General features: G+C 49.8%; 1 protein-coding gene across 2 annotated transcripts in view; it reads left to right on the forward strand.

The window, feature by feature from the left end:
* The window catches only part of DOCK2 (dedicator of cytokinesis 2), a 457,600-nt gene extending 436,660 nt beyond the window's left edge, over nt 1-20,940 (forward strand). For both annotated transcript variants that reach the window (XM_024981420.2, XM_024981421.2), the window contains 8 exons: nt 606-782; nt 2,209-2,292; nt 10,723-10,860; nt 15,262-15,389; nt 16,397-16,568; nt 17,576-17,696; nt 19,246-19,388; nt 20,366-20,940. In XM_024981420.2, coding sequence (XP_024837188.1) covers nt 606-782; nt 2,209-2,292; nt 10,723-10,860; nt 15,262-15,389; nt 16,397-16,568; nt 17,576-17,696; nt 19,246-19,388; nt 20,366-20,428 — 1,026 coding nt within the window. In that variant the 3' untranslated portion in view covers nt 20,429-20,940. The remainder of the gene's footprint in view (nt 1-605; nt 783-2,208; nt 2,293-10,722; nt 10,861-15,261; nt 15,390-16,396; nt 16,569-17,575; nt 17,697-19,245; nt 19,389-20,365) is intronic.
* Nucleotides 20,941-24,388: the final 3,448 nt, after the last annotated feature.

Here is a 24,388-nt window from a genome sequence, read left to right on the forward strand (position 1 = left end):
GTTGAACCCTTGTCTCTTGCATCTCCTGAAGTGGCAGGCAGATTCTTTACCACTGTGCCACCTGGGAAACCCAGCGTTCTATTTATCTTGCTTTTTAAGAGGTATTGAAAGGGTGTTTAATCTCCCAACTAAACGAAGCCTATGTTGGAGCAGTGACCCCGCATATAACAAGTCTCGGGACCTGATGTGGGCCCGGCTGGTGATTGTATCATCAGCTGCTGTGGCCTCCAGCTCAGGGCTCACACATGGTGGGTGCACATCCAGGGCCTCATGGGTTGAGTGGGAGTGTCTCTCACCAGGTAATAAGAGGAAAAAGCCTCCTTGGAGCACATCCAACCACTGAAACCCCTAAGAGTGCCTGCTACTGCCTACTTCATTTCCCCAGGGAAATCTTTTTCTCACTAAGCAGAAATTCAGCTTGTCACATCCCCAGACAGCAGACGGCCCCCAGGGCTCAGTAATTACCATGGGAGCCTGCTACAGCCCCTTGGGGAACATTGCTTCATTTGAATTCCAATCCCAAAGGAAATCAATCCCAATAATTATACCTGTTTTTAAAGCAGCCTGCTCAGGCCCTTTCTTCTTGGTGATCTTGTTTTCAATAGACCACAATTAGCCCTCTGGAGAATGCCATCGAAACCATGTCCACCGCCAATGAGAAGATCCTGATGATGATAAACCAGTATCAGAGTGACGAGACCCTCCCCATTAACCCGCTCTCCATGCTCCTGAATGGGATCGTGGACCCTGCTGTCATGGGAGGGTTCGCCAAGTATGAGAAGGTGAGGGGTCCCCTCTCCTGGACGGGACAGGGCGGTGGCAGGAGGGTCCCGGGCAGAGAGCTGCTGCCACTCATCTCATGCAGCCATCTGTCCCTCAGAAGGGCACGGCAGGTGTTCGGGCCTCAGGCGCCCCCAGAGTTCCCACAGCCTGACCCTCATCTGCTTCCCTCCCTCCATGCTGCGCTCTGTGTGGTGCAGGAAGGAGCAGCGTTCATAGGCGTCTCTTATCCCGCTGGGCACATCCAGGTGCCTCTGTCAAAGAGAAACTCTGGGATGACCATAATCCAGACCAGGAAAGTCAGGATCCACCAGTCAAAGTCCACACCACTTGTGGAAAGTCATCTCTTCTACAGATGATGGAAATGACCTCTACAAATGGGAAGAAGTGAAACCCAGAATCTGTGAAAATCCAGAAGGGATGGGAGATCAACTCCAAAGAGGGAGTTATTATCTAGATATTTTAGTCATAAGGTCCCTCTAGAAATCCGCACACGTTTCGGCCACAGATTTCATTTTTGAGCCTCATGGTGTCCATGGCAAAAAGGGAAAGGCCATCGGTTATAGGAGTCACATTTTCCACTGGAGGAAAATAATTACTCAGTAAGCAGGGGTGGGGTGTGGGTTGGGGCACAGCTTTTTCCAGCACTGAGATAGAATAGAAAGTTTTCTTTGGTTTTCACCTAAGCCATACATTAATGGGATGCTGAGGGAAAAATTGTCAACTCATTCTCAAAACTCTCATGATGAATTTCTTATTAACTTTTCTATGTCGTCCATTGAGGTAAGACTAAGAAGACGACACAACAGTATAATTCAGGGACAGTAATTCCAGTCAGTCCTTCCGGTTACCCTTGGATACCCCGTACAGTCATCACTGGTATCCTTCTGTACATCCTTGAGGGGTGATAAGACACGTCTGTGTGTATGTACACGCACTGAGCACATGAGCCCAGAAAGAGCCGGGCTGCCAAGGTCCCACACCATAGGGAGGTGAACTGGAAAGTCCGTCGGGTGAAATTCCTTACTGAGGTTTTTCCCATGGGACGATGCGTTGAACTGCAGCAGAAACTCCTGCAAGATTTCCTGACACATGGTTGCCGCCACCCCATCCCAACCCCAGAGGTTCTGATTCAGTCAGCCTGGGTGGAGTTTGTTCAAAGGTGATGCTACTGGTCTGGAGACCCCCCCCCACCTCCATCTAACAACTGTTTCCCTGGGGTTTGTTTGTGACCCTTTCCCAGTGGATACTGATCTACGCCCTGGGAATAGGCGACATGAGTCTCTGAGCTCCCTGACTGCTGCCCATCTACATAGCAGTGGCCTCACTCCTGCCCCTTTCAGACGGAACCCTCTCCCAGTGCCAGATGCGTTGTGGGGTTCATGCCAAAGGCACAGGAAACCCCCGATGTCTTGTCTGTCCCCCCAGGCTTTCTTCACTGAGGAGTACACCCGGGAGCACCCAGAGGACCAGGACAAGCTGACACGCCTCAAGGACCTGATCGCCTGGCAGGTACAGCAGAGCTGGCCTGGGGAGCCCCCTCCTCTGCCCTTCCTGGCCGGCTTGCCCTCCGCTGGCCCCTGGCGGGTATGGCCTAGCTTTACTTGTTCTCCTGCCCCTTGGCTTTGGACCTTTCTTCTGACTCTGTCTTCACCTGGGCAGGCTCATCCTGGAAGTGGGGTGCCTCAGGGCACTGTGTGGGGGTGCTGCGCTGCTGCGTGTTGCTAGGGCTGCTCTGTTGCGTGTTGAATTCAGGAGGCGGCCTCTCCCAGTGGGACCCAAATGAAATCCAGGCTCCCGCACAACTCCCACCACCACCCCTGCACCCAGCACCCACCAATCAGATAACGGGAGACTCCAGCCCCCACCCCCACCTCCCCTCCTTCTACAGCTGACCCAGTTTATCACAGTTAATGCTCAGATGGATACCAGGTTTCAAAAATAATCGAGGCCTTGGTTTGGTTGGCAGGGTCAAAGGCCTTAGCACCTGCCCTCCACACAAGCTGCTCAGCCCCTGGCAGTCCAGCCCCAGGCCTCGGACAGACTGTTCTTCCTGCCTGCTCTCCCCTGCTCCCTGCATGTCTTTCATCCATCTGTCCCCTCCCTGCACCCCATCGCCCCCATTGCTTCCCTCCGCGTCTCCTCTCTGTCTCACTCTGCACCGCCCTCTGTATTTCTCTCCTGACGAGCTCTCTGCTTCCCCCTCCTGTCTCTGACTCAGGCCTCACTGTGCCGCCCCCCTCACACCTCACTCCTGGCTCTGCATCCCTTCTGCTTCTCTCTCCACTGTCCTTCCTCCTTCTCCGCTTTTTCTCTGGCTCCCTCTCCTGGGTTTTCTCTCCCTCCGTCTCTTTCCCACTCCCTGGAGAAGAAACGATCCACAGACCCCTCCCCAGAGGTGTTCAAATGACCAGGCTCCCAGTCTGGGCCTGCAGCACCCCCTCCCCAACACCTCCCTGCTCTCCATGGACCACCCAGCACCCAGGCTGAGCTCCAGAGGGCGCGCTGGGGCGCGGCAAGCAGGGCCAGCCCTCCCTTCTTGCCAGTCACAGAGCAAAGAAAGGCGAGCTGTTGTGGTGGGGAGTTTTTGTGACTCGAGGGAAATCAGGAATGTGAAGCGTTGGGTGCAGCCTCTTTTCTTAAAATAAGAATTCCTAATTCAGGTCCTTCTCTGCCTCTGCCAATTTATGCAAAGTGAGGCCTTAAAATGAACCGCCAAGGGCTGTGTGGTGCACTCTCCTAGGTGCACTCTGTGTGTCCGCAGTTTTCTCTCCCTCCTTACCTTGTGCCACTTGTGAAACCCAGTCATCCCCAAGGGCCCAGCTCTGGAGGTCACCGTGTCGTTTAATGCTCAAGTGATGATCCCACCCTCCCCATGCCCAAGCTTGGGAAGCAGACCTTGGTTGGTTTCCTGCTTCCATTCTTTCTGGGGCACCCCAAGGAGGGCGAAAACGTCACTCAAATTTGTCTGGTTGTCGGGTGTCAGTCTCAGTCCGTGTTGCTGCCCTGGCCTCTCTGCTGGGCGTGCCTTATCCCCCGGGAGGGGACTCTCTGGGCCGTATCCGTTGCACCCAAAGTATGGCCTGGACTGTGGCCTCACAGTGCGGCTGATACCAGGCTGTGCCTTCTAAGGACATTTTCCCAAAGAAGTGAAGTGAAGTGAAGTCGCTCAGTCGTGTCCGACTCCATTAATAAAGGGACAGCACAAGCAAAGAAGGGAGACTAAAAGCACGTGTTGGATGTTACAGCCTCTAAGAGCCCTTGGCCAGGCCTCCTCCAACAGCACCCCCTAGTGGAGAGCGCGTGCCCTCGCCTTAGCACCAGCCCCACCTCCTCTGCCACATTGCTGACGGAAGCCCACCAAAGGGGATTGCCCTGGACCACGTCCCTCCCACTCAGAGGCTAGCATCCTAAATACTCGAAAGACGCTGCCCTGCTCAGGGTGAAAGTGGCCTTTCTAACATTACACACAGCAGATTATTCTTCCTCCTTCATTTCTTTCCATTCATTCTTGCAACTTATATAATGTACATTGAGCTCCAACTGTGTGCCAGGCTTGGACCCACTCCCTGCCTCCCCTCTTGAAGCTTAATTATAGATTGGCTCTTGGTTTGGCAAAGTCAAATTCACTTTGGATTTTCTCAAAACACAAGATCCTTAGAGTTCAAAGAGAGCTGTACCTGTACCTCTAGCAACACACCAGGAGCTAGAAGGGCACAGTATATGATGGGTTTACGGTTTCATGGATTTCAAGATTGAGCGCTTAATTTTTTTCTTTGTAAAGATTTTTCTCTATATTTGTTGGCATGGAAAGATGTCTATAGTACATTCTTCTTGTAAACATGTTATGAAGCATTACATACAGAGAAGTAGACACAACAAAAATACTCAGCACATGGATTTATCACAGTGTACACCCGTGTGACCACCCCCAGATGAAGACCCAGAATCCCTCTAGCACATGGACACCTCTCCCGTGCCTTCCTGTGGTCACTGCCAGCTCTCCCCAAGGTTGCCCATTATCCTGCCTTTACAGTAACCATTTACTTGCTTTTTAACAATAGTTTTTAACCATCCAAGCGCTCATTTCTAAACTTTTCCTGATTTTTTACCTCTATATAAATGGAATCGCACAGTAAGCAATCCTCTGTGTCTAACATTTTGTTTAAAGTTATGTTTTTAAATTGATTAATTTTATTATACAAGGCCATTATTTATTCATTTTTATTGATGTATGTCTATGCAGCTGGACTGCATAACTATGCCAAAAAATGTTGTGTTGTTTTGTTTTTTAACTGATGGAGATTTGGGGTGATTTCAGTTTGAGGCTATTTCAAATAGTTCTGTTCTGAACATCTTCGTATGTATTTTTTTAGCACAAACATGGTCAATTTCTGTCAGGTATATACCTAGCTATGGAGTTGCTTGGTTATAATATATGAGAATATCTGGCTTTAATCAGTACAGTTCAGTTGCTCAGTCGTGTCCGACTCTCTATGACCCCATGGACTGCAGCATACCAGGCCTCCCTGTCCTTCAGCAACTCCTGGAGTTTACCCAAACTGATGTCCATGGAGCCAGTGATGCCATCCAACCATCTCATCCTCTGTCATCCACTTCTCCTCCCGCCTTCAATCTTTCCAGCATCAGGGTCTTTTCCAGTGAGTCTGTTCTTCACATCAGGTGGCCAAAGTATTGGAGTTTCAGCTTCAACATCAGTCCTTCCAGTGAATATTCAAGACTGCTTTCCTTTAGGATGGACTGGTTGGATCTCCTTGCAGTCCAAGGGGCTCTCAAGAGTCTTCTCCAACATCACAGTTCAAAAGCATCAATTCTTTGGCGCTCAGCTGGCTTTAATAGATAATGGCAAACTTCTATAGATTAGTTTTGCCTGTTTCTGAACGTCATAAAAATGGTATTAGACAGTATGTGTTGCTGTGTGTCTGGCTGCTTTTTTTTCAGTGTAATGTCTGAGATTCATCCAGGCTGCTGCATGCAGGAGCAGTTTCTTTTTTGTTTCCAAGTGTTCGCCATTGTGTGACTGTAGCAATATGCCGGTGACATACCCGTGTGTCTCGCACTCTCCTGCCGGCGGCGGGTCGTTTCGGGCTTTGCACAGTGTGGAAGCAGTCGTGTGAACGTTCTTGCTCGTGTCTCGTGATGAGCAGCAGCGCTCAGCGCACTCACTCCGTCCAGCAGCGGGAGTGCTGGGCCACAGGTTCATCTGTGGTCTGACTGGATACTGAGAAACAGTTTCCCGAAGTCGCTGAGCCAAGTTACACCCCCACCAACAGCTTCTGTGAGCCCGAATCGCTCCACATTCCACTGACACATCACGCTGTGATTCTTTACCTTTAGTCTCTCTGCTGGCTGTGAGGGTATCTCAGTTTAGTTCTTTTTTTTTTTTTTTTTCTCAGTTTAGTTTTAATTTGCGTTTCCTTTCGTGAGCAATGGCGCTCATCGCATTGTCCTGTGTTTATTGGCTAATTGAATAACCTTTCTGTGAAATGTTTGTTCAGATCTTTTACTTATTTTACTAACTGAATTGCCTTTTGTTAATAATTCATAACAGTTTATATATATTCTGGATATGACTTCTTTGTCAAATATATGTCTTTGACACACTGTAGTCTGACACATTGTAGATACCTTTGTTCAGTCTGCGGCTTGTCTGTTTACTTTCTCAGTGATGTATTTTTGAAGAACAGCAGTTTGTAGCTTTCATGAGGTCCAATTTATGAAATTCTTAATGATTATCACTTTTGTGTGCACTTGAAGACTGACTCCCCCAAGATCATGATGATATTCTGCTGTTTTTTGGGACATGCTCTGGCTTCGTGCTGAAGTCTTACGTATGTGATTGATTTTGACTGACAAAAAGTAAGGGGTCTGTTAGTCTTCTATACAGATTTCTGACTACTCCAGCACCATTTGTTGTGAAGGCGATTTCCCCCCGCTTTGACATAAACTGATCGCATGCATGCCAGCCTGTTTCTGGACTTCCTGTTCTCTTGCGGCGGTCTGTTACTCCATGCTTGCACCAGTTCCACTCTCCTTCTAATCACTGAGCTTTATAGTCAGCCTTGAGATCTAGCAGTGACAGAGCTTCCATTTCTTTTTCAAATTTGTCTTGCTCTTTCTTTTCCTTCATATTTCCATATAAGTTTTTAAACCAGCTTGCCAATTTTTAAACACCCTCTCAAACACAGAGATTCTGATTAAAATATATTAAATATATAAACTAATTTGAGAATTTTTGCTTCATGATATTGACTCTTCTAATACAGGAACATGGGGTCTCTGTCCTTTTCTTTAGTTCTTTAATTTCACTCAGCAAGTTTTGTCGTTTTCATAGTAAAAATATTTCACATTTTTATTAGACTTGTTTTTAGGGATTTGATATATTTAACTATTAAAAATAGGATTGCTTTTAAACTTTTTTCTTTTTGTTTGTCAGTATAATTACATTTTTTTAACATGTTTACATTGTATCCAGTAATCCTACCAAATTCACTTAGTTTCTTTTCGATGTTTTACAGATACAATCATGTCATCTCTAATATAAAATGTTTTACTCATTCTGTTCCAGTCTTGTACAGTTTAGTTATTTTTCTTGCCTCTTTGCACTGATAAGTATAAGAAGAGAGAAAGGACATCTGTCTCCCACATCAGGGCAAGGGTCAATATCTCACAGAGTGGGGTGTTTTAAAGATGATGTCCCACTCAGTGCTTAGTTTGCTACTTTGTCATGAATGGATTTTTAATTTATCAAGTACCTTTTATGTATCTATTGAGATACATTATGTATATATTGAGATACATATCTATTGTTTCTTCATTATCCCGCTAATTCAGTGAATTATTTTAGTTGATTTTTGAAAATTAAACCAACCTTGCATGTATGACATAAACCCCACTTGGGTATAATACATTATCATTTTTATATATTGCTAGATTCTATTTGAAAATATGTTCTTCAGGATTTTTGTATCTATGCTCAAAAGAGATATTAACCTATAACTTTCATTTCTTATAATAGTCTTAATCAATTTTTATAACAGTTATCCTGGTCTCAAGAAATAAGTTGAAAATTATTCCACATGTAAAATCCTTTCTGAAGAGTTTCTATAAAGTTAGCATTTATTTATCCTCTAAATGTTTGCTAGAATTTGTCTGCGAAGCCACACAGGCCAAGAATGGTTTAAAGTATGTATTTAATACTTCTCAGATTTCCTGTTTCTTTTGTGTCCTTTTTGGTAAACGGTATTTTTCTAACAATTTGTCCATTTCATCCAAATATTAAATTTATTAACATAAACTTTTTTATAACTTTTTTATATCCTCTTATGACTTTCTATGATGCTTATACTTCCTATAGTGACACTCCTTTTTAAAATTTTGATGTTGGTTATGGTACCTGTTGGCATCTTTTTGATTAGCCCTGTAAGGGGTTGATCAGTTTTAAAGAACCCGCTTTTGGATTTGTCAATCCTCTGTGTTCTCAGTTTGTTTTCTTTTTCATTCATGTTTACTCTTACTTTTATTATTTCCTTCCTTTTGCCCTTTCTGGGTTTAATTTGCTGCTCTTCTACTAACATCTTGGGATGGATGCTTAGCTAATTGATTTTCTATCTTTTCTAAAATGTATTAATAAAATTAAAACTATACATTTATCTCCACTTACAACACTATCTCAGTAGTTTTAATGCAGTATTTCCATTATCATTCCTTTCTTTTTTTTTTAATTTTAAATTTTATTTTATTTTTAGAACTTTACAAAATTGTATTAGTTTTGCCAAATATCAAAATGAATCCGCCACAGGTATACATGTGTTCCCCATCCTGAACCCTCCTCCCTCCTCCCTCCCCATACCATCCCTCTGGGTCGCCCAGTGCACTAGCCCCAAGCATCCAATATCGTGCATCGAACCTGGACTGGCAACTCGTTTCATATCTTTTTCTGTTTAATGGATAGAAAACCTTTTCTTAATTTGTACATTAATTATTTTTTAAATAATGTTTTCTTAGGCGCTCTTGTTTCTGTCTCTTCCAGGTTAATCCATTCATGCTTCCTTTCCTCCCTTCTCCCCCACCTCTTTCCTTCCTCTTCGGTGTTTGCTTGCTCTCCTATCTTTTGCTTCTCATCACTGTCTTTCACACTGAAGAGTTTCCTTCAATACCTGGTGATCCTTGGCAATCTGTTCCTAGTTAAGAGTGGGGGCACTCAAAAGCTGAATGAATATCTCTGCGCATGAGAGAAGGCCTTGTCACCTGGATGGCATTACATACGTAACTGAGTAATCCACACACGTCTGGGCGATTCACTTTCTCCAGGACAGATGCTTTGAGCTATTGCCTGCAAAGGAACTCCTGGCTTCTGTGCTGCTGGCAATTTGGAGACAGAAAAATGAAGGTCTCACCTTTATCAGTATGCAGACTTTTCCTCAACCCCCTGTTTCCTGTCTGGCTCCTCATCCCGGCCCTCTGTTGTGCCTGGTACCCCTTAGCTCGATGCTCTTTGTTCTAATCATTCAAGAGGATAAGCTCCTGCTTCTTGAGGAAATGAGAAAATATGACACAGTACCAGATGAAGCTGCAGGGACCTGGCCATCCAGCTGCTCCTGTCACAGAATTTCAATCCATCCCTGTTTTCAGCCTCTCAGCCCACTCTAGCCTTTCTGAGCTGCCAGGGGCCTCTAACCCCTGCGCCCTTCCTGGCTTCCCAGAGCAGACTGTCCCCTTACCACACCTCCCCCTCTGTCCTGGAAGGTCACTTACCATCCTCCACCCACTTTCCACCTGACGTGTTCTGGGCCAGGTTCATACGTGTCTCCTGGCCTCACTGAATTTCAGTCTCTCCTTCACTTTGCCATTTGGCGGAGTACTCCAAGAGAAGGAGGCAGAAATGTCTTGGGGTCATCACCATCATCAAAGCATTTTTTTTCTCCAAAGTGATCAGTATTGTACTCCTTGCAGCCTCATTATGCTTCCCTGAGATCACACTACTAAGTTTTCAGCTGTTCTCACTGCACAGCGGCCACTGTGGCTTGGCTTCTATCCTTGTATCTACCGTTCACGCAGTGTGGATTGACCTCCTCTGCTGATAAATAAGGGCTTGACTGCCTCACATGACTCATCTCTTCCCCCCTCATCTTCCCAGGGCTTATACATCACTTTAAAAATATTCCATTCCCTGGTGGCTCAGACAGTTAAGAATCTGCCCTCAATGCAGGAGACCCGGGTTCGATCCCTGGGTCAGGAAGATCCCCTGGCAAATGGAATGGCAACCACTCCACTATTATTGCCTGGAGGATTCCATGGACAGAGGAGCCTGGTGGGCTACAGTCCATGGGGTCGCAAAGAGTTGGACTAATTTGAGTGACCAACTTTCACTTTAAAAGTCCCCTATTGGCTCCTTAGCTCCATGATATGAACACTCAGCTGTCTTTCTTCGGTCTTATCACCGGATACATGTTGTAAGATCAGGTTGTGCCCACGCCTTTTCTGCTTAGCCCTTCCCTTCTCCTACTTCCCAGTCTCTGAACAGTCACACTCTATTTGCATCTCCAAGAACTTCTTGGACAAGGGTTTAAGTCAAAGCAACAGAGATCCCACTCCTATGGTCTCACACTCTGCCCCTCAGTAGATGCCACCAGATGCAGACTTTCCCTAACATGCAGCCTCTAATGGGAGGGAGCGGGAGGAGAGGGTGCAACCCTTCCATGAGGCAAGACAACCAGAGGTCTTTCTCCTAGAAATCTTATTTTCAGAGCAAACCTCAAGGATGCAATGTTCCCATTTCCCAGGGTTGGTCACCCCAGCTGAAGGTTGTTGAGACCCTAAAGCCCTCAGCAATTTCTCAGCGGGTGGACTTGACTTCTGCCCCCTCTGTGAAGCCAGGTGGCCAACCTCTGGCTCATTGTTTACCACTTTTCTCCCCAGATCCCCTTCCTGGGAGCTGGCATTAAGATCCACGAGAGAAGGGTGTCAGAAAATCTGCGGCCTTTCCACGACCGGATGGAGGAATGTTTCAAGAACCTGAAAGTGAAGGTGGAGAAGGAATATGGTGTCAGAGAGATGGTACGGCTGGTCCCCAAGGACAGGGAGGGTGAAATGGGTGGGATGGGGCAGGGAGAACGAAGAGACCAGAGCAAAGGAGCCTGCCCTTGAGAGGGACCTGAGAACCAGCAGTGCCAGAGCCATCCCAGGGACCCTTTGGGGAACTTGGTCCCTTAAAAGTCATTGCAGATAAATTCCAGTTATAAATTGAGTCCTGAACATTCAAGAGATTGTGCTAATAATAAAAGCAACATTGATGAAGCACCAACTTACTATATGCTGGTCTGATCTAAGCACTTAGATCATTTAGGCTTCACAACAAGCTTGGGAGTGGCTTTTAACGCCTCATGTGTATTCCAGAGATTCCAAGGCATTAAGTGACTTGCTAGAGGCTATAACAAATGGGGCTTCCCAGGTGGCTGAGTGGTAAAGAACCACCTGCCAAGCAGGAGATGCGAGTTCCCTCCCTGGGTCAGGATATCCTCTGGAGAAAGATATGACAACCCACGTCAGTGTTCTTCCCTGAGAAATCCCACGGACAGAAGAGCCTAGTGGGCTACAGTCCATGGGGTTGCAAAGGGTCAGTCAGGACTTAGTGACTAAACGACAACAACATGTAACAAGTGAGGCTCCAAATTTGCACCTGGCTCTGATGGCCTCCAAAGCCAGCACTTGTGGCCGCTAACAAGCTCTGTGTCCTCAAGAGGCCATTGGCCTGGTGCTCACAGAACCTCTTCTTTTATCCTCTTCTCCAGCAAGTATTGTCATAAAATGTCAAGGCTGTGTAGTCTCTCAGAGGCCATCTGGTCCAGCCCTCTGATTTTACAGATGGGAAAACTGAGGCCCAGAGACAGGAAGTGAGGTACTGGAAAGCACACAGATGAACTCAGGTGTCTTGTCTTCAGGCCAGTAGTTTTTCCATAAGACAGGCTGCCTTTTCCAACACTGTCTGTGCGACACCCAGTGCAGTTCTGATGGCAACCACCCAGACTTAGGCCACGTTGCATAGGTTACAGGCAGAGTCCCCCACAAGACCCCCTCACCAAGACACCAGGGTTCCCTGCACCTCTGACAAGCTGGTTATAGGTTTGGAGATTCTCACCACCCCTTCAGTTCTGATCATTTCACAGAACTCAAGAAGTAGCCCTCCCTCCATATCCATGGGTTCTCTATTTGCATATTTAACCAAGGAAGGATCAAAAATATTTGGGGAAAAGAATCCAGAAAGTTCCAAAAAGCAAAACTTGAATCTGCTGTGCTGACAACTATTAACCTTACGTTTACATTATATTTACAACTACTTATATAGCATTTACATTGTATTGGGTATTATAAGTAATCTAGCAATGATTTAAATTATACCAAAGAATATATGTAGGTTATCAATAACCTCAGATGTGCAGATGACACCACTCTAATGGCCAAAAAGTGAAGAGGAACTAAAGAGCCTCTTGATGAAGCTGAAAGAGGAGAGTGAAAAAGCTGGCTTAAAACTCGACATTCAAAAAACTAAGATCATAGCATCCGGTCCCATCACTTCATGGCAAATAGATGGAGAAACAATGGAAACAGTGACAGATGTTATTTTCTTGGGCTCCAAAATCACTGCAGAGGGCAACTGCAGTCATGAAATTAAAAGACACTTGCTCCTTGGAAGAAAAGTTATGACCAACCTAGATAGCGTATTAACAAGCAGAGACATCACTTTGCCAACAAAGGTCCATCTAGTTAAAGCTCTGGTTTTTCCAGTAGTCATGTACAGATATAAGAATTGGACCAAAAAGAAGGCTGAGCACCAAAAATTGATGCTTTCAAACTGTGGTGTTGAATAAGACTCTTGAGAGTCCCTTGGACTGCAAGGAGATCAAACCAGTCAATCCTAAAGGAAATCAACCCTGAATATTCATTGGAAGGACTGTTACTGAAGCTGAAACTCCAATACTTTGGCCACTGGATGTGAAGAGCCAACTTATTGGAAAAGACCCTAATTCTAGAAAAGACTGAGGGCAGGAGGATAAGGGGATGACAGAGGATGAGATGGTTGGATGACATCATCAACTCAATGGACATGAGTTTGAACAAACTGCGGGAGATGGTGAAGGACAGGGAAGCCTGGTGTGCTGCAGTTCAGTGGTCGCAAAGAGTCAGACATGACAGCAGCTAAACAACAGCATCAGTGCATAAGCTGGGCTTCCCAAGTGGTGCTAGTGGTAAAGAACCCACCTGTCAATGCAGGAGACACAGGAGATGCCAGTTCGATCCCTGGGTTGGGAAGATCCCTCTTGTGGCTCAGCTGGTGAAGAATCCGCCTGCAATGCAAGAGACCTGGGTTCGATTCCTGGGTTGGGAAGATCCCCTAGAGAAGGGAAAGGATACTCACTCCAGTATTCTGGTCTAGAGAATTCCATGGACATCCATGGGGTTGCAAAGAGTCAGATACAACTGAGCGACTTTCACTTTCACTTGGAGAAGGACATGGCAGTCCACTTCAGTATTCTTTCCTGCAGAATCCCATGGGCAAAGGAGCCTGGTGGGCTACAGTCCATAGGGTTGCAAAGAGTCAGACACAACTGAAGTGACTTACAATGCATGCATGCATGCATAAGTTACATGCAAAGACTATGCCATTTTATATAAGGGACTTGAACAGCCCTGGATTTTGGTGTCCTAAGGAGTCAGGGATATTGAAGGATGACTGTACTTAGAATTACAGTTTTTATTTATAAAGGAAACAAGTCACGACCAGCCAAATGAAGAGAAGCATAGGATGAGGTCTGGGAGGGTCCCCAATGTATAATTTCTGTGTCCTCAGGATTCAGTTCAGTTGCTCAGTCGTGTCTGACTCTGCGACCCCATGGAGTGCAGCAGGCCAGTCCTCACTGTCCATCACCAACTCCCGGAGCTTACTCAAACTCATGTCCATTGACTCGGTGATGCCATCCAACCATTTCATCCTCTATTGTCCCCTTCTCCTTCTGCCTTCAATCTTTCCCAGCATCAGGGTCTTTTCAAATGAGTCAGTTCTTCACATCAGGTAGCCAAAGTATTGGAGTTTCAGCTTCAGCATCAGTCCTTCCAATGAACACTCAGGACTGATCTCCTTTAGGATGGACTGGTTGGATCTCCATGCAGTCCATGGGACTCTCAAGAGTCTTCTCCAATACCGCAGTTCAAAAGCATCAATTCTTTGGCGCTCAGCTTTCTTCATAGTCTAGCTCTCACATCCATACATGACTACTAGAAAAACCAAAGCTTTGACTAGATAGACCTTTGTTGGCAAAGTAATGTCTCTGCTTTTGAATATGCTGTCTAGGTTGGTCACAGCTTTTCTTCCAAGGAGCAAGTGTCTTTTAATTTCATGGCTGCAGTTACCATCTGCAGTGATTTTGGAGCCCCCCAAATAAAGTCTTTCACTATTTCCATTGTTTCTCCATCTATTTGCCATTAAGTTATGGGACCAGATGCCATGATCTTAGTTTTCTGAATGTTGAGTTTTAAGCCAACTTTTTCACTCTCCTCTTTTACTTTCATCAAGAGGCTCTTTAGTTCTTCCTCACTTTCTGCCATAAGGGTGGTGTCATCTGCATATCTGAGGTTATTGATGTTTCTCCCGGCAATCTTGATTCCAGCTTGTGCTTCATCCAGCCTGGCATTTCTCATGATGTACTCTGCATATGAGTTAAATAAGCAGGGTGACAATATACAGTCTTGATGAACTCCTTTCCCAATTTGGAACCAGTCTGTTGTTCCATGTCCAGTTCTAACTGTTGCTTCTTGACCTGCATACAGATTTCTCAGAAGGCAGATCAGTGGTCTGATATTCCCATCTCTTTAAGAATTTTCCACAGTTTGTTGTGATCCACATAGTCAAGGGCTTTGGCGTAGTCAATATTTATCCTACTGGGATATCCATATATGATTACTAGCCAGGAAAGCTCACCTTAGCCTAAGTGTCTGGAGTTTTTATTGGGGCTTCATTACATAGGCATGATTGAATCCATCATGAAATCCATCTCCAGTTCCCCTCCTCTCCCCGGATGCTGAGCTAATATTATCTGGCTTGGAGAACCAGCCCTGTAATCACAAGGTTGGTCTGTCTGGCCAGCCCCCATCCTGGGTCTCCCCGTCAGTGGAAAAGGGGTTGAAAACAAAGACATTAGTGTCAGAGGGGAAATTGTAAGAATTTAGACATCACCTCTCAGGAACCAGGAGTAAAGGCCTAACGAACTCTTTATTAAACAACCACCCTGAGGCTCAACCAGCCAGAATGTTTCTCTCCTCATGCGCTGCCCTACCCCACGGCTCCACCCGCCCAGGTGGAAGAGAAAGGCAGCAGGACTGTGGAGGGCCTGGTACCCCAGGGCCTCGCCCGGACATCAGGCTTGCCTGCTAACCCCCTGCTTCCTGCTCCTGCCCCCACAGCCCGACTTCGAGGACAGGCGCGTTGGTAGGCCGCGGTCCATGCTGCGCTCCTACAGGCAGATGTCCATCATCTCCATGGCTTCCCTGAACTCTGACTGCAGCACGCCCAGCAAAGCCACCTCCGAGAGGTCAGTGCCTGCCCCAGGCGGCCCCCTGCACCCCTGCCCCAGCCCCGCCCCCTGCAGCCCTGCCCCAGCCCCGCCTCCAGCACAGCCTCTGCCTTTTCTGCCCCAGGGCTTTCTTCTCCACCTTCCTGCCCTTCTCTCTGAAAGCCTTTCCTCACCTGGGGCCTCAACAGAACTCTGTGCCGTTGCTAGAGGGTCAGCTGAGACCCGGAGAGGAATGTGGCTTTTCCTGAGGGCCCCGCAGAACTCGCCACAGCGTGTGACAGTCTCCATCAGCCAGCCTGCTCCCTTCTGCAGGGGCTCTGTCCCTCCCAACTACCCCCAGCTCCTCCTCCTGTACCTGCCTCCCCCCCCCCCACCCCGCTCCTCCTCCTGTACCTGCCTCCCCCCTCCGGACCCCCACCCCGCTCCTCCTCCTACACCTGCCTCTGCGCCCCCCCCCACTCCTCCTCCTGTACCTACCTCCCCTCCCCTACCCCGCTCCTCCTCCTGTACCTGCCTCCGCGCCCCCCCACCCCCACCCCGCTCCTCCTCCTGTACCTGCCTCCCCTGTATCTCTGTGCGGGTCTCCCTGCTCAGCCACTCAGAGTGCAACTCAGCTACTGTGCTGACAAGATCCTGTGATGGCGCACTCTCTGGGAGAATGTGCTAAGGGCTCCTGGGCTTCATCTCTTGGCTACTCCGTAACGTTGCTGCAAACACCCCCATTTAATAAAGGGCAGTCATGCCTCAGAGAGGTTGAGTGATTTGCCCAAAGTCATTCAGCTCAAGAGTGGCATAGACTGGAATCCAGGTCCATATTTTTAACCAGTTTTATCTTCCTGTCACCAGTCTTATGGCTCACTGCCTTCCATTTTATTTTACCCTGTATTCTGAGTGTTTGCAAACTCTGCCAGGTGAACTATCTACCCCTTGGCCCTGTAATGACAGGTCAGTCAGCCTGGGTCCCTGCAAGACAGTTCCAGTAAGTTCTAACTGCAGCCTCTCCTGCTCTCCCTCTTGCCATTCAGCTTCGACCTGGAAATGGCACCTCCCAAGACTCCAAAAGTGGAGCACGAGGAACCCATCTCCCCAGGGAGCACTCTGCCTGAGGTCAAGCTGCGCAGGTCCAAGAAGAGAGCCAAGAGGAGCAGTGTGGTGTTCGCAGACGAGAAGCCGTCAGCAGAGTCGGACCTGAAGCGGGTGAGTGGACAGGGCAGGATCCTCTCTGACACCACAGGCAGCTCTCCACTGCACGTCCAGCACAGTGCTGGGGGCTCTGAGATGTGGCCTGCTCAAGCCTCACAGTTGGGTGGGGTTACAGATGAGGCGTCTGAGGGGCAGGGAGGTGAAGTGCTGGTTGGCGCCCCAGCAGCCTGGATGTGACAGAGTGCAATTTGACCCAGGCTGTCACTGTGTCCTTTCTGCCATCGCACAGGACTCTGCAAGGCTGGGGAGTAGCCTCCTGGCCCACCACTGTGTGGGAGAGTCACCCTCCCAGGCTGGCCCAGGTGTTTCTATCTCTCAGCCCTCTGTCCCCAACCACAGGGCCAGTCTAACCAGTGACGTCTCTCCTAAGCTCCTCCCGTGGACCCAGAGCCCAGCTGAGCATGCAGAGCTGAAATTCTCACTGCCCTGACTTGAAGAGTTTTTGTCTTATAAACTAATAACTATTTAATATGAGGCTTAGTGCCAGACAGCCCTGGGTTCAACCCCAACTTTCCCCCGAGAGAGAGGTTTGTTGAAAGCATTCTGGGAGCCTGGAATAGGAAGATGGATTTAGCGTCCTGGTAAGGGAGGGCTGCCAGATGAAAGGGCCAGGGACCAGCTGAGATAAAGAATCCTCCCCAAGCTTCCCAGCAGGCCTCAGAGACTATTCTTGCCAGGGGGAGAGGGCTGGAAGTAAGACTGCGTTTCGCAATCCAGGGGGTGTCATTCACACAAGAGTCTAGGTGAAGGCCACCACCACAGTTGTATAGTATGTACGGTATGGAACTGTGTGTGCCACCACAGTTGAGAAGTGTGCAGCCTGTGGCGTAGATTGACATAGAGTGATGCAAAACAGAGCAGAGGGACTTCAGGCCGAGTCTAAGAAGCCATGCCAGTCCCTTAACACTGGTTTTTCAGAGCCTGGAGCTGCCTCATGCTTAGCCTCTGTGGTGTGTGTGTGTCTGTGTGTGCGCGCGTGTGTGCGTGATGTATTCGTCCAGCTCTCCAGAAAGCACGAGTTCATGAGTGACACCAACCTTTCGGAGCATGTGGCCGTCGCCCCCAGGGCGTCCATCCTCTCTCAGATGAGCTTTGCCAGTCAGTCCATGCCTACTATCCCAGGTATGTGCCTCCACCGCCAGCACGGGGGAATAGAGGTGCCGGGGTGAGGATGGGCGGGAGCCACAGCTACAGAGCAAAGAGCGCTAAGCACTCTGGAGGAAGCGGCCCTGCTCATGGTACGCCGGTGGGTGAAGCCATCCCAACTGGCTCTGCCCAGGGCTGGGGGCAGCGGGGAGACGCTGCAGTCACTCTGGACCTCAGGATTCAGTGAGACTCCAGATGTCACACCAGGTGGGCCTGGGTTCTCAGTTAGACAGGCCCTTCCAGGGACCGGAAGTCCGCCCCTTCCAGGGACCGGAAGTCCGCCCCTTCCAGGGACCGGAAGTCCGCCCCTGGTAAGTCTCTCAGTCTGGCGATTCCTTCTGGGGCCTGGAAGGCTATTTCCAGAACTTAAAAAACTTGCCATCACACCTTACAGTTGCAGAGGGTCCGATGCACGGATGCTTGTTTCCCCGTCACTCATTCGCTGTCTGGTGAGGACATCAGCAGCATATAGAAGGCCTTTGCTGACTCACACATGGGGACCCGGGGCCCTAACTGGGGATGCAGCCAGATCAAGAGCGCTCTATCTGGCACGTGGCAAGTCTCAAGTGTCAGCCGCTCTGTGCCAGGCTCCGTGCCACATGCTCCTCCTTCATTGTTTCATTTCAGCCAAGGGTCCCCAAGCCCCAAGCAGTCTGAAGCCTGTTACAAACAGGCCGCAAGCGGGAGGTCAGCAGCAGGCAAGCGAGCAAAGCTTCATCTGCTGCCTCTCATCGCTCGCGTTACTACCTGAACAATTCCCCCCGAACACTCCATGCAAAAAGTGTTTCCCATGAAACTGGTGTCTGGTGCCAAAAAGGTTGGGGAGCGCTGCTTTAAGCCTCCTCTCAAACCTGTGACAGAGACCGTGTGATTAGCCCCACTGTACGGATGAGGACACTGAGGCTTGGAGAATGCCAGCTCCTGAGTAGTGGCCACCCAGGAACGGTGCCCCCACCGGTGCCCAGCGCCTGGGCAGCATGCCCCCGCAGTCGTTTTGCTCTCCTCCCGTCAGCAGGCCTACACTCCCTTGAGCTCTGTGCTCTTACCCCCACGTTCCCAAGGCCAAAGCCCAGGATCAGAGCAGCCTTTGTGACTCCAAGCTGAGGAGCCTTAACCACCGGATGACACCTTGATCGGAGAGGCTCTCCCCCCAGGGAACTCTGTGTTCTCGGTGTCGGAAGACAGGCGTGGGCCCATACTGTCTCCCTGACGTGGGCAAAAGGCCCTGCTCGTGAAGAAGTGAGGGCCCCGGTGCCGCCCCCCACCCCAGCCCTGGGCCCGCTTCCAGCCCAGAAGCCCTTGGATGAGGCCTTAATGGAACCAGGATGCAGGCCCTTGTCTGCGGGGTCAGGCAGGGCTCCGAGAAGCGGCCGGATGGCCTCCGCGGCCCTGGCGGATGCTCATGGCCTCCCGCCTGCCCCGCGGCCGGCTCCCCGGGACCCTGTCTCTGCCCCCCTTGGCTGCCATCCACCCTGTTCGCACTCCCTGCGCCCACCCCTCACGGCAGCTCTCGGCTCCCCTGCAGCCCTCACGCTCTCGGTGGTCGGCATGCCTGGGATGGACGAGGCCAACGCATCCCCCCGCCTCAGCCAGACCTTCCTCCCGCTGTCAGACGGCGACAAGAAGACGCTCAAGAGGAAGAAAGTGAACCAGTTCTTCAAGACAATGGTAAGCCCCGGACTGTGGGAGGAAGGGGGCGGGGGAGGGGAGACGGGGCCCTGCGTGGGGCGCGCGTGCGTGTGCTACAGCCGGGGGCCCCTCCAGGGAGGGGGGGACCTGTGTGGGGTATGTGTGTGCTACACCTGGGGGCCCCTGCAGGGAGGGGGGCCCTGCGTGGGGCGCGTGTGCTACACCTGGGGGCCCCTCCAGGGAGGGGCAGGGCCCGCAGAGTGGGGACAGAGACCAGAAAGGCCCAGAGTGAAGTTCTCCTTATGGGCTCCAGAGGGCGCCCCTGAGCAGGGTGGGCCCCGCGGGGCCGCAGGAATGTATCAGAGGCAGTGCTGGGCTCCTGGGAACTCAGGACCTGGAACTGTCCTATGCCTGAGTTATCCTGTGTTGCTCCTGTCAGAGCCACGGCAGCCAGCTGTCCTGGGCAGCTAAGAGTGCTTTTTCATTCTTTTGAAAGAACTTTCCTATTCAACTTACATTGCAGAATCCTACTATTTCAAAGTTAGTTTCCAAACCCTGGCTTTTCAAGTCCCTTCTCCCATTGTTGCATCAGTCTGCTCCAGATGCAGGAAGGCACCCCAGCAGTTTGATCCTCAGGATCCATTAAAGCCAGACTCGGTGGCTGTAATAATCGCACGTCCCCTGTGAGTGTGCACTGAGCAGGCCCCAGGCTAGGCGCTTTCCAAACATGATCCATTTGACCTTCCTCTGTGCCTTTGAGGGTCTCATCAGGCGCACGAAGTTGGGGAAGCAACCCGCCCAAGTTCACGTGGTGTCAGAACCAGCAAAGCCTGTGCTCTCACCACTGCAGGGCCCAGCCTCTCTGTCACGTCAACCAAGGTCACAGCCGCTCAGGCCCAATGGGCTCTGGCAGGGGTCAGCTCAGGGGCCCTTCTGAGGGGGACGGGGAGCCCTGCTTTGGGGCTCATGGGAACCCTGTCTCGGGCTGAGTCTGTTTATCCTCTTTTCCCATGTAGCTGGCTGGCAAACCTACAGAAGAAGGCAAGCCGACCTCCGACTCCACGTCCACCGACCTGTGAGATGCTGCTGACCACGGCCATGCCTGGGGAGACAGGGATGGGGGCCTCTAGAGTCGGAGACAGGCGGTGGGACGTTGATGCCTCAAAGAGTGGGGAGCCTGTCCACCAGTGGCCTGCACTCAGAAAGCCCGGCTGCTCGGGCCCCACTGCAGTGGTGATGGACGCAGCATCGCCAAGGCCACGCACCCAGGGGCTGGGTGATGACGCCCCGTTTGGACTCTTAGCCACACAAGCAACCACCAAGGATGCCTTCTCCCAGAATGTCTCCCCATCATCCTGGGCACGTGTTTTTACAGCCCAGTTTATTAGATATAAGGAGCTATATTTTTGAGTGTGTGTTTCATTTTCTAAGTCCTAGCACTTAACAGAACAGCTCTTAAATATTCTTTTATTTTATTTTTGGTTAACAGTTTTGTACTTTACATTTTTAATATAACCAGTCTCTTTTCTAGCTGACCATCTCCAAAGTGTTGCTTTTTCTTACTGACAATAAAAATGATGCAGTGATTCAAGCAAGCCTCAGTACATAGATCCATCAACCGAATGCCTCAGGCCCAGGACTGGACTGGGAGCACCTGGGGATGCTTAGGAGACAGGCAGGCCCAGGGCCTCCAGCGATGTTATGAAACCTGGCTCTCACCCATCCCAGTGAAAATCTGCCTACCTCGCTCATACTACCCCCACGAATCTTCTCCAAGAATTCAGTTCATTTAAATATTATTTTATTTTTGGTTAATGGTTTTGTACTTTATGTTATTACCTAGAGGGAGAAACCAAGGCACAGAGACATGATGTGAGCTAAGACCACACACTTGGTACATGGAACAAAACGGCAGGGATCAAACCGGTATCTGGGGACTTCCCTGGTGGTCCAGTAGTTGAGAGTCTGCCTTCGAATGCAGGGGACGTGGGTTCAATCCCTGGTTGGGGAACTAAGATCCCACGTGCCATGGGGCAGCTAAGCCCACAGGATGCAATTACTCAGCTTGGGCACCTCAACTAGAGAGAAGGTCACGCACCACTGCAAGATCCTGCACACGGCAACTAGGCCCCACACTGCCAAAGATGCACAAGTGAATGAGTGAATAGACACGCCGGCAGCTGGGCCGGAAGTTGGCTTCTACCCAGTGCTGCATCTTGGGCACCGGCACGCCTAGGCCAGCTGTCGCCGGTGTCCACCCCATCCTTTCCGGCAGCCACCGCCTCCCCTCTCCAAGCCCCACCCTGTTGCCTGGTCCAGCTTCTACTCTCTGCTCAACAAGGCCTCCAGCGAGTTCTGTCCTCGTGGTAATGAGGGGTCGGGCTGCACTGTGAGTGCCCTGAGGTGAGGAAACAGTGCCCGGAAACAGTGCCCAGAGGTCTGGAATCGGGCTGGATTCACCTTGCAAAGGGGCAGGGGAGTGCATGTGAGCAGAGGAGGGTCCCTGAGGAGCTGAGGAACTGGGCCAGCCTGAGCATCTTCATGGCTTCACGGCCTATGAGTGGCAGGTGGAGAAACTTAGACACTGCGTAGAGGAAGACCCTTGGAGCGGTGAGACCCGGAATGAGAGACATTTCAGGGTGTGATAACAAGGGTTTCCAGGGAGACAAGGACCAGCCCCAACACCAGTTTTTCATAGGATTTTGCCAGAGGCGGACTCAGGAAGGAAGAGTAGGTCAGGTGAGGGACAGAGGCATTGGTGGTTAAGTATTCGTCCCCTGTGACAGGTGGGGCAGGGAGGTCAGGACAGAGTGCAGGAGAGGCAAGAGCTGGTACTATGAAGACGACTTCCATAAAATATTAATGTCTGCTGTTCACTGAGCGGTTCATAATAAATAACCCTTATAATAATCAGCTGTTAACCCAAATTCTTATAATAATAAGCACAATGAACCATACTGTTTTTCTCAGACTTAACTCTTAATGACTTTAATGGGAAAATTCTTAAGATAGTTGGATTTGGTTATTTTTTACTATTTATAAAATTGGGGGGAAAGGAAGTAGCTTTTATGAAAAATATGTCCCAGTGGCAGACTCCCCAAATTCACACAGAGTTTAAAAAGAGTTTAAAATTAAACACAAATAACATATTTGGTGTTACATGTAATTAAAAAATCTAATCTAAAATTTACACCAATGTAAAATTACACCAAACTAATACTTGGGACAGCAGTAGATTTCCATGAACAGGTGTTGCCTAGTTTTGTTAAGTGAGCACATTTACTCTTGAGCAGGTGTGGTTTCCAGGGGTCTTAGGATCTGCTGTCAGAGTGGGTCACATGAAGATCCATCCAGCTGGACCCTGAGTAAGCATACTGACCCTGACCCTGACCGTGGGACAAGAGATGAGAGCCGGTGATCCCCGGGCCAGCCACACAGGCATCAACTGATTTCTTTATTTTTTTAAATTATTTATTTTTCACTGTGCTGGGTCTTCATCGCTGCAAGCAGGTTTTCTCTAGTTGCGACAAGAGGGAGCTACCCTGTAGGTGCGGCGGTGTCTCTTGTTTTGGATGGACGCTAGGGCGTGCTAGGACATGGAAGTGCGTGCAAGGGCGTGCGGACTCGGCAGCTGTGGCTCACGGGCTTAGCTGCCCCACAACATGTGGGATCTTCCTGGACCAGCGATCAAACCCGTGTCCCCTGCATTGGCAGACTGATTCTTGAGCTTTAAAATAAATTCATTAAGTTAAAGAAATGTGAGCACTGATTGCTGATTTACTGGGACACGTGGGAGAGTCACTGCTGTGGCAGCACTCACAGCCTGTTCTCCCCGCCACGAGTATGACGTGCTTGGTCCAAAGCTCTGGAGAAAGCTCCATCCCCTCCCTCTAGAGGCTGTGGGCCCCCAGGGAAGTCAGGCGGCACGCTGGGCACCACCGCAAAGCGTACCAGGTGCGAGCGCCCAGCAGTGGAGGCTGTCTGCCAGGCGGGGTGAGAGAGAGGCGGAGCGGTCCACACGGAGAGCAGGAAACGCAGGCACTTGCCGGCAGTCACGCGACGGTCACGTGGCCGCAACCCGAGGCGGCGGCGGGGAGAGGAGGTGGGGCGTGGGGCCGTGGGACGGGAGAGCTCAGCCCGGTGTGGGCTGGGTCTGGAATGCCAGGCTGGGCAGCTGATATTTTGAGAGGCAACACGCTTGAGTACCTACTATGTGCCAGGCACTGCTCTTGGCAATTTGCACTTAAAATAACTGTTGGACTCTCACAACCCCCCCTCTGAAGTATAGACTATTATCGGGTCTCAATTTAAGTTAAGGAAACAGGCCCAGAGAGGCACAAGGATTTGCCCTGGGTCATCCAACTTGGAAATGGCGGAGCGGAGACTTTTGTTTTGGGCTCCAAGGAGCAGGCTGTCAACTGGCATGATTCCAAAGGATAGTAGGCAGGCCATGACCTGATCCCCAGCCCACTGGCTCCCTAACCTGGGTGTGCACTGGGGTTCCCTAAGAGGGCTGTGCCCAGCACCACTTGGGCCCCACAAGTCAGAGTCTCTGGGGCACAGGCCTGGGAAGACTGTATTTTAATAAGCTCCATAGGTGGGACCCATAGGCAAGACCTGCAGAGCAGGACCTTGAAAACGACACAGCTTTGCCCCCATGTTGGGGCACAGGCCTGGGAAGACTGCATTTTAATAAGCTCCATAGGTGGGACCCATAGGCAAGACCTGCAGAGCAGGACCTTGAAAACGACACAGCTTTGCCCCCATGTGCTAGATGGAGAAACAGGCCTAGAGCGGCCAGCAGAGCCCACAGAGTCCTGAGTGAAAAAGGAATGAGTGACCCAACCCAGAAGAGCCGCTGCCCAACTGCTGTCCTTCCCCAGGGATGAGGGGAGGGGACTCCTTGTTGAGAAGACTGTTTCCAGGTGGATCGCAAAGGCCACTGGTGATACAAGACGGCATGTTCAGTGGATGCGGCCACAGCTTCCCATACCTTTATACTAGCTTCCTGCTGCTGGTGTCACAAACGGTCACAAGCT

The sequence above is a fragment of the Bos taurus genome, chromosome 20 (genome assembly GCF_002263795.3).
Source record: "Bos taurus isolate L1 Dominette 01449 registration number 42190680 breed Hereford chromosome 20, ARS-UCD2.0, whole genome shotgun sequence".
Lineage (NCBI taxonomy): Eukaryota > Metazoa > Chordata > Mammalia > Artiodactyla > Bovidae > Bos > Bos taurus.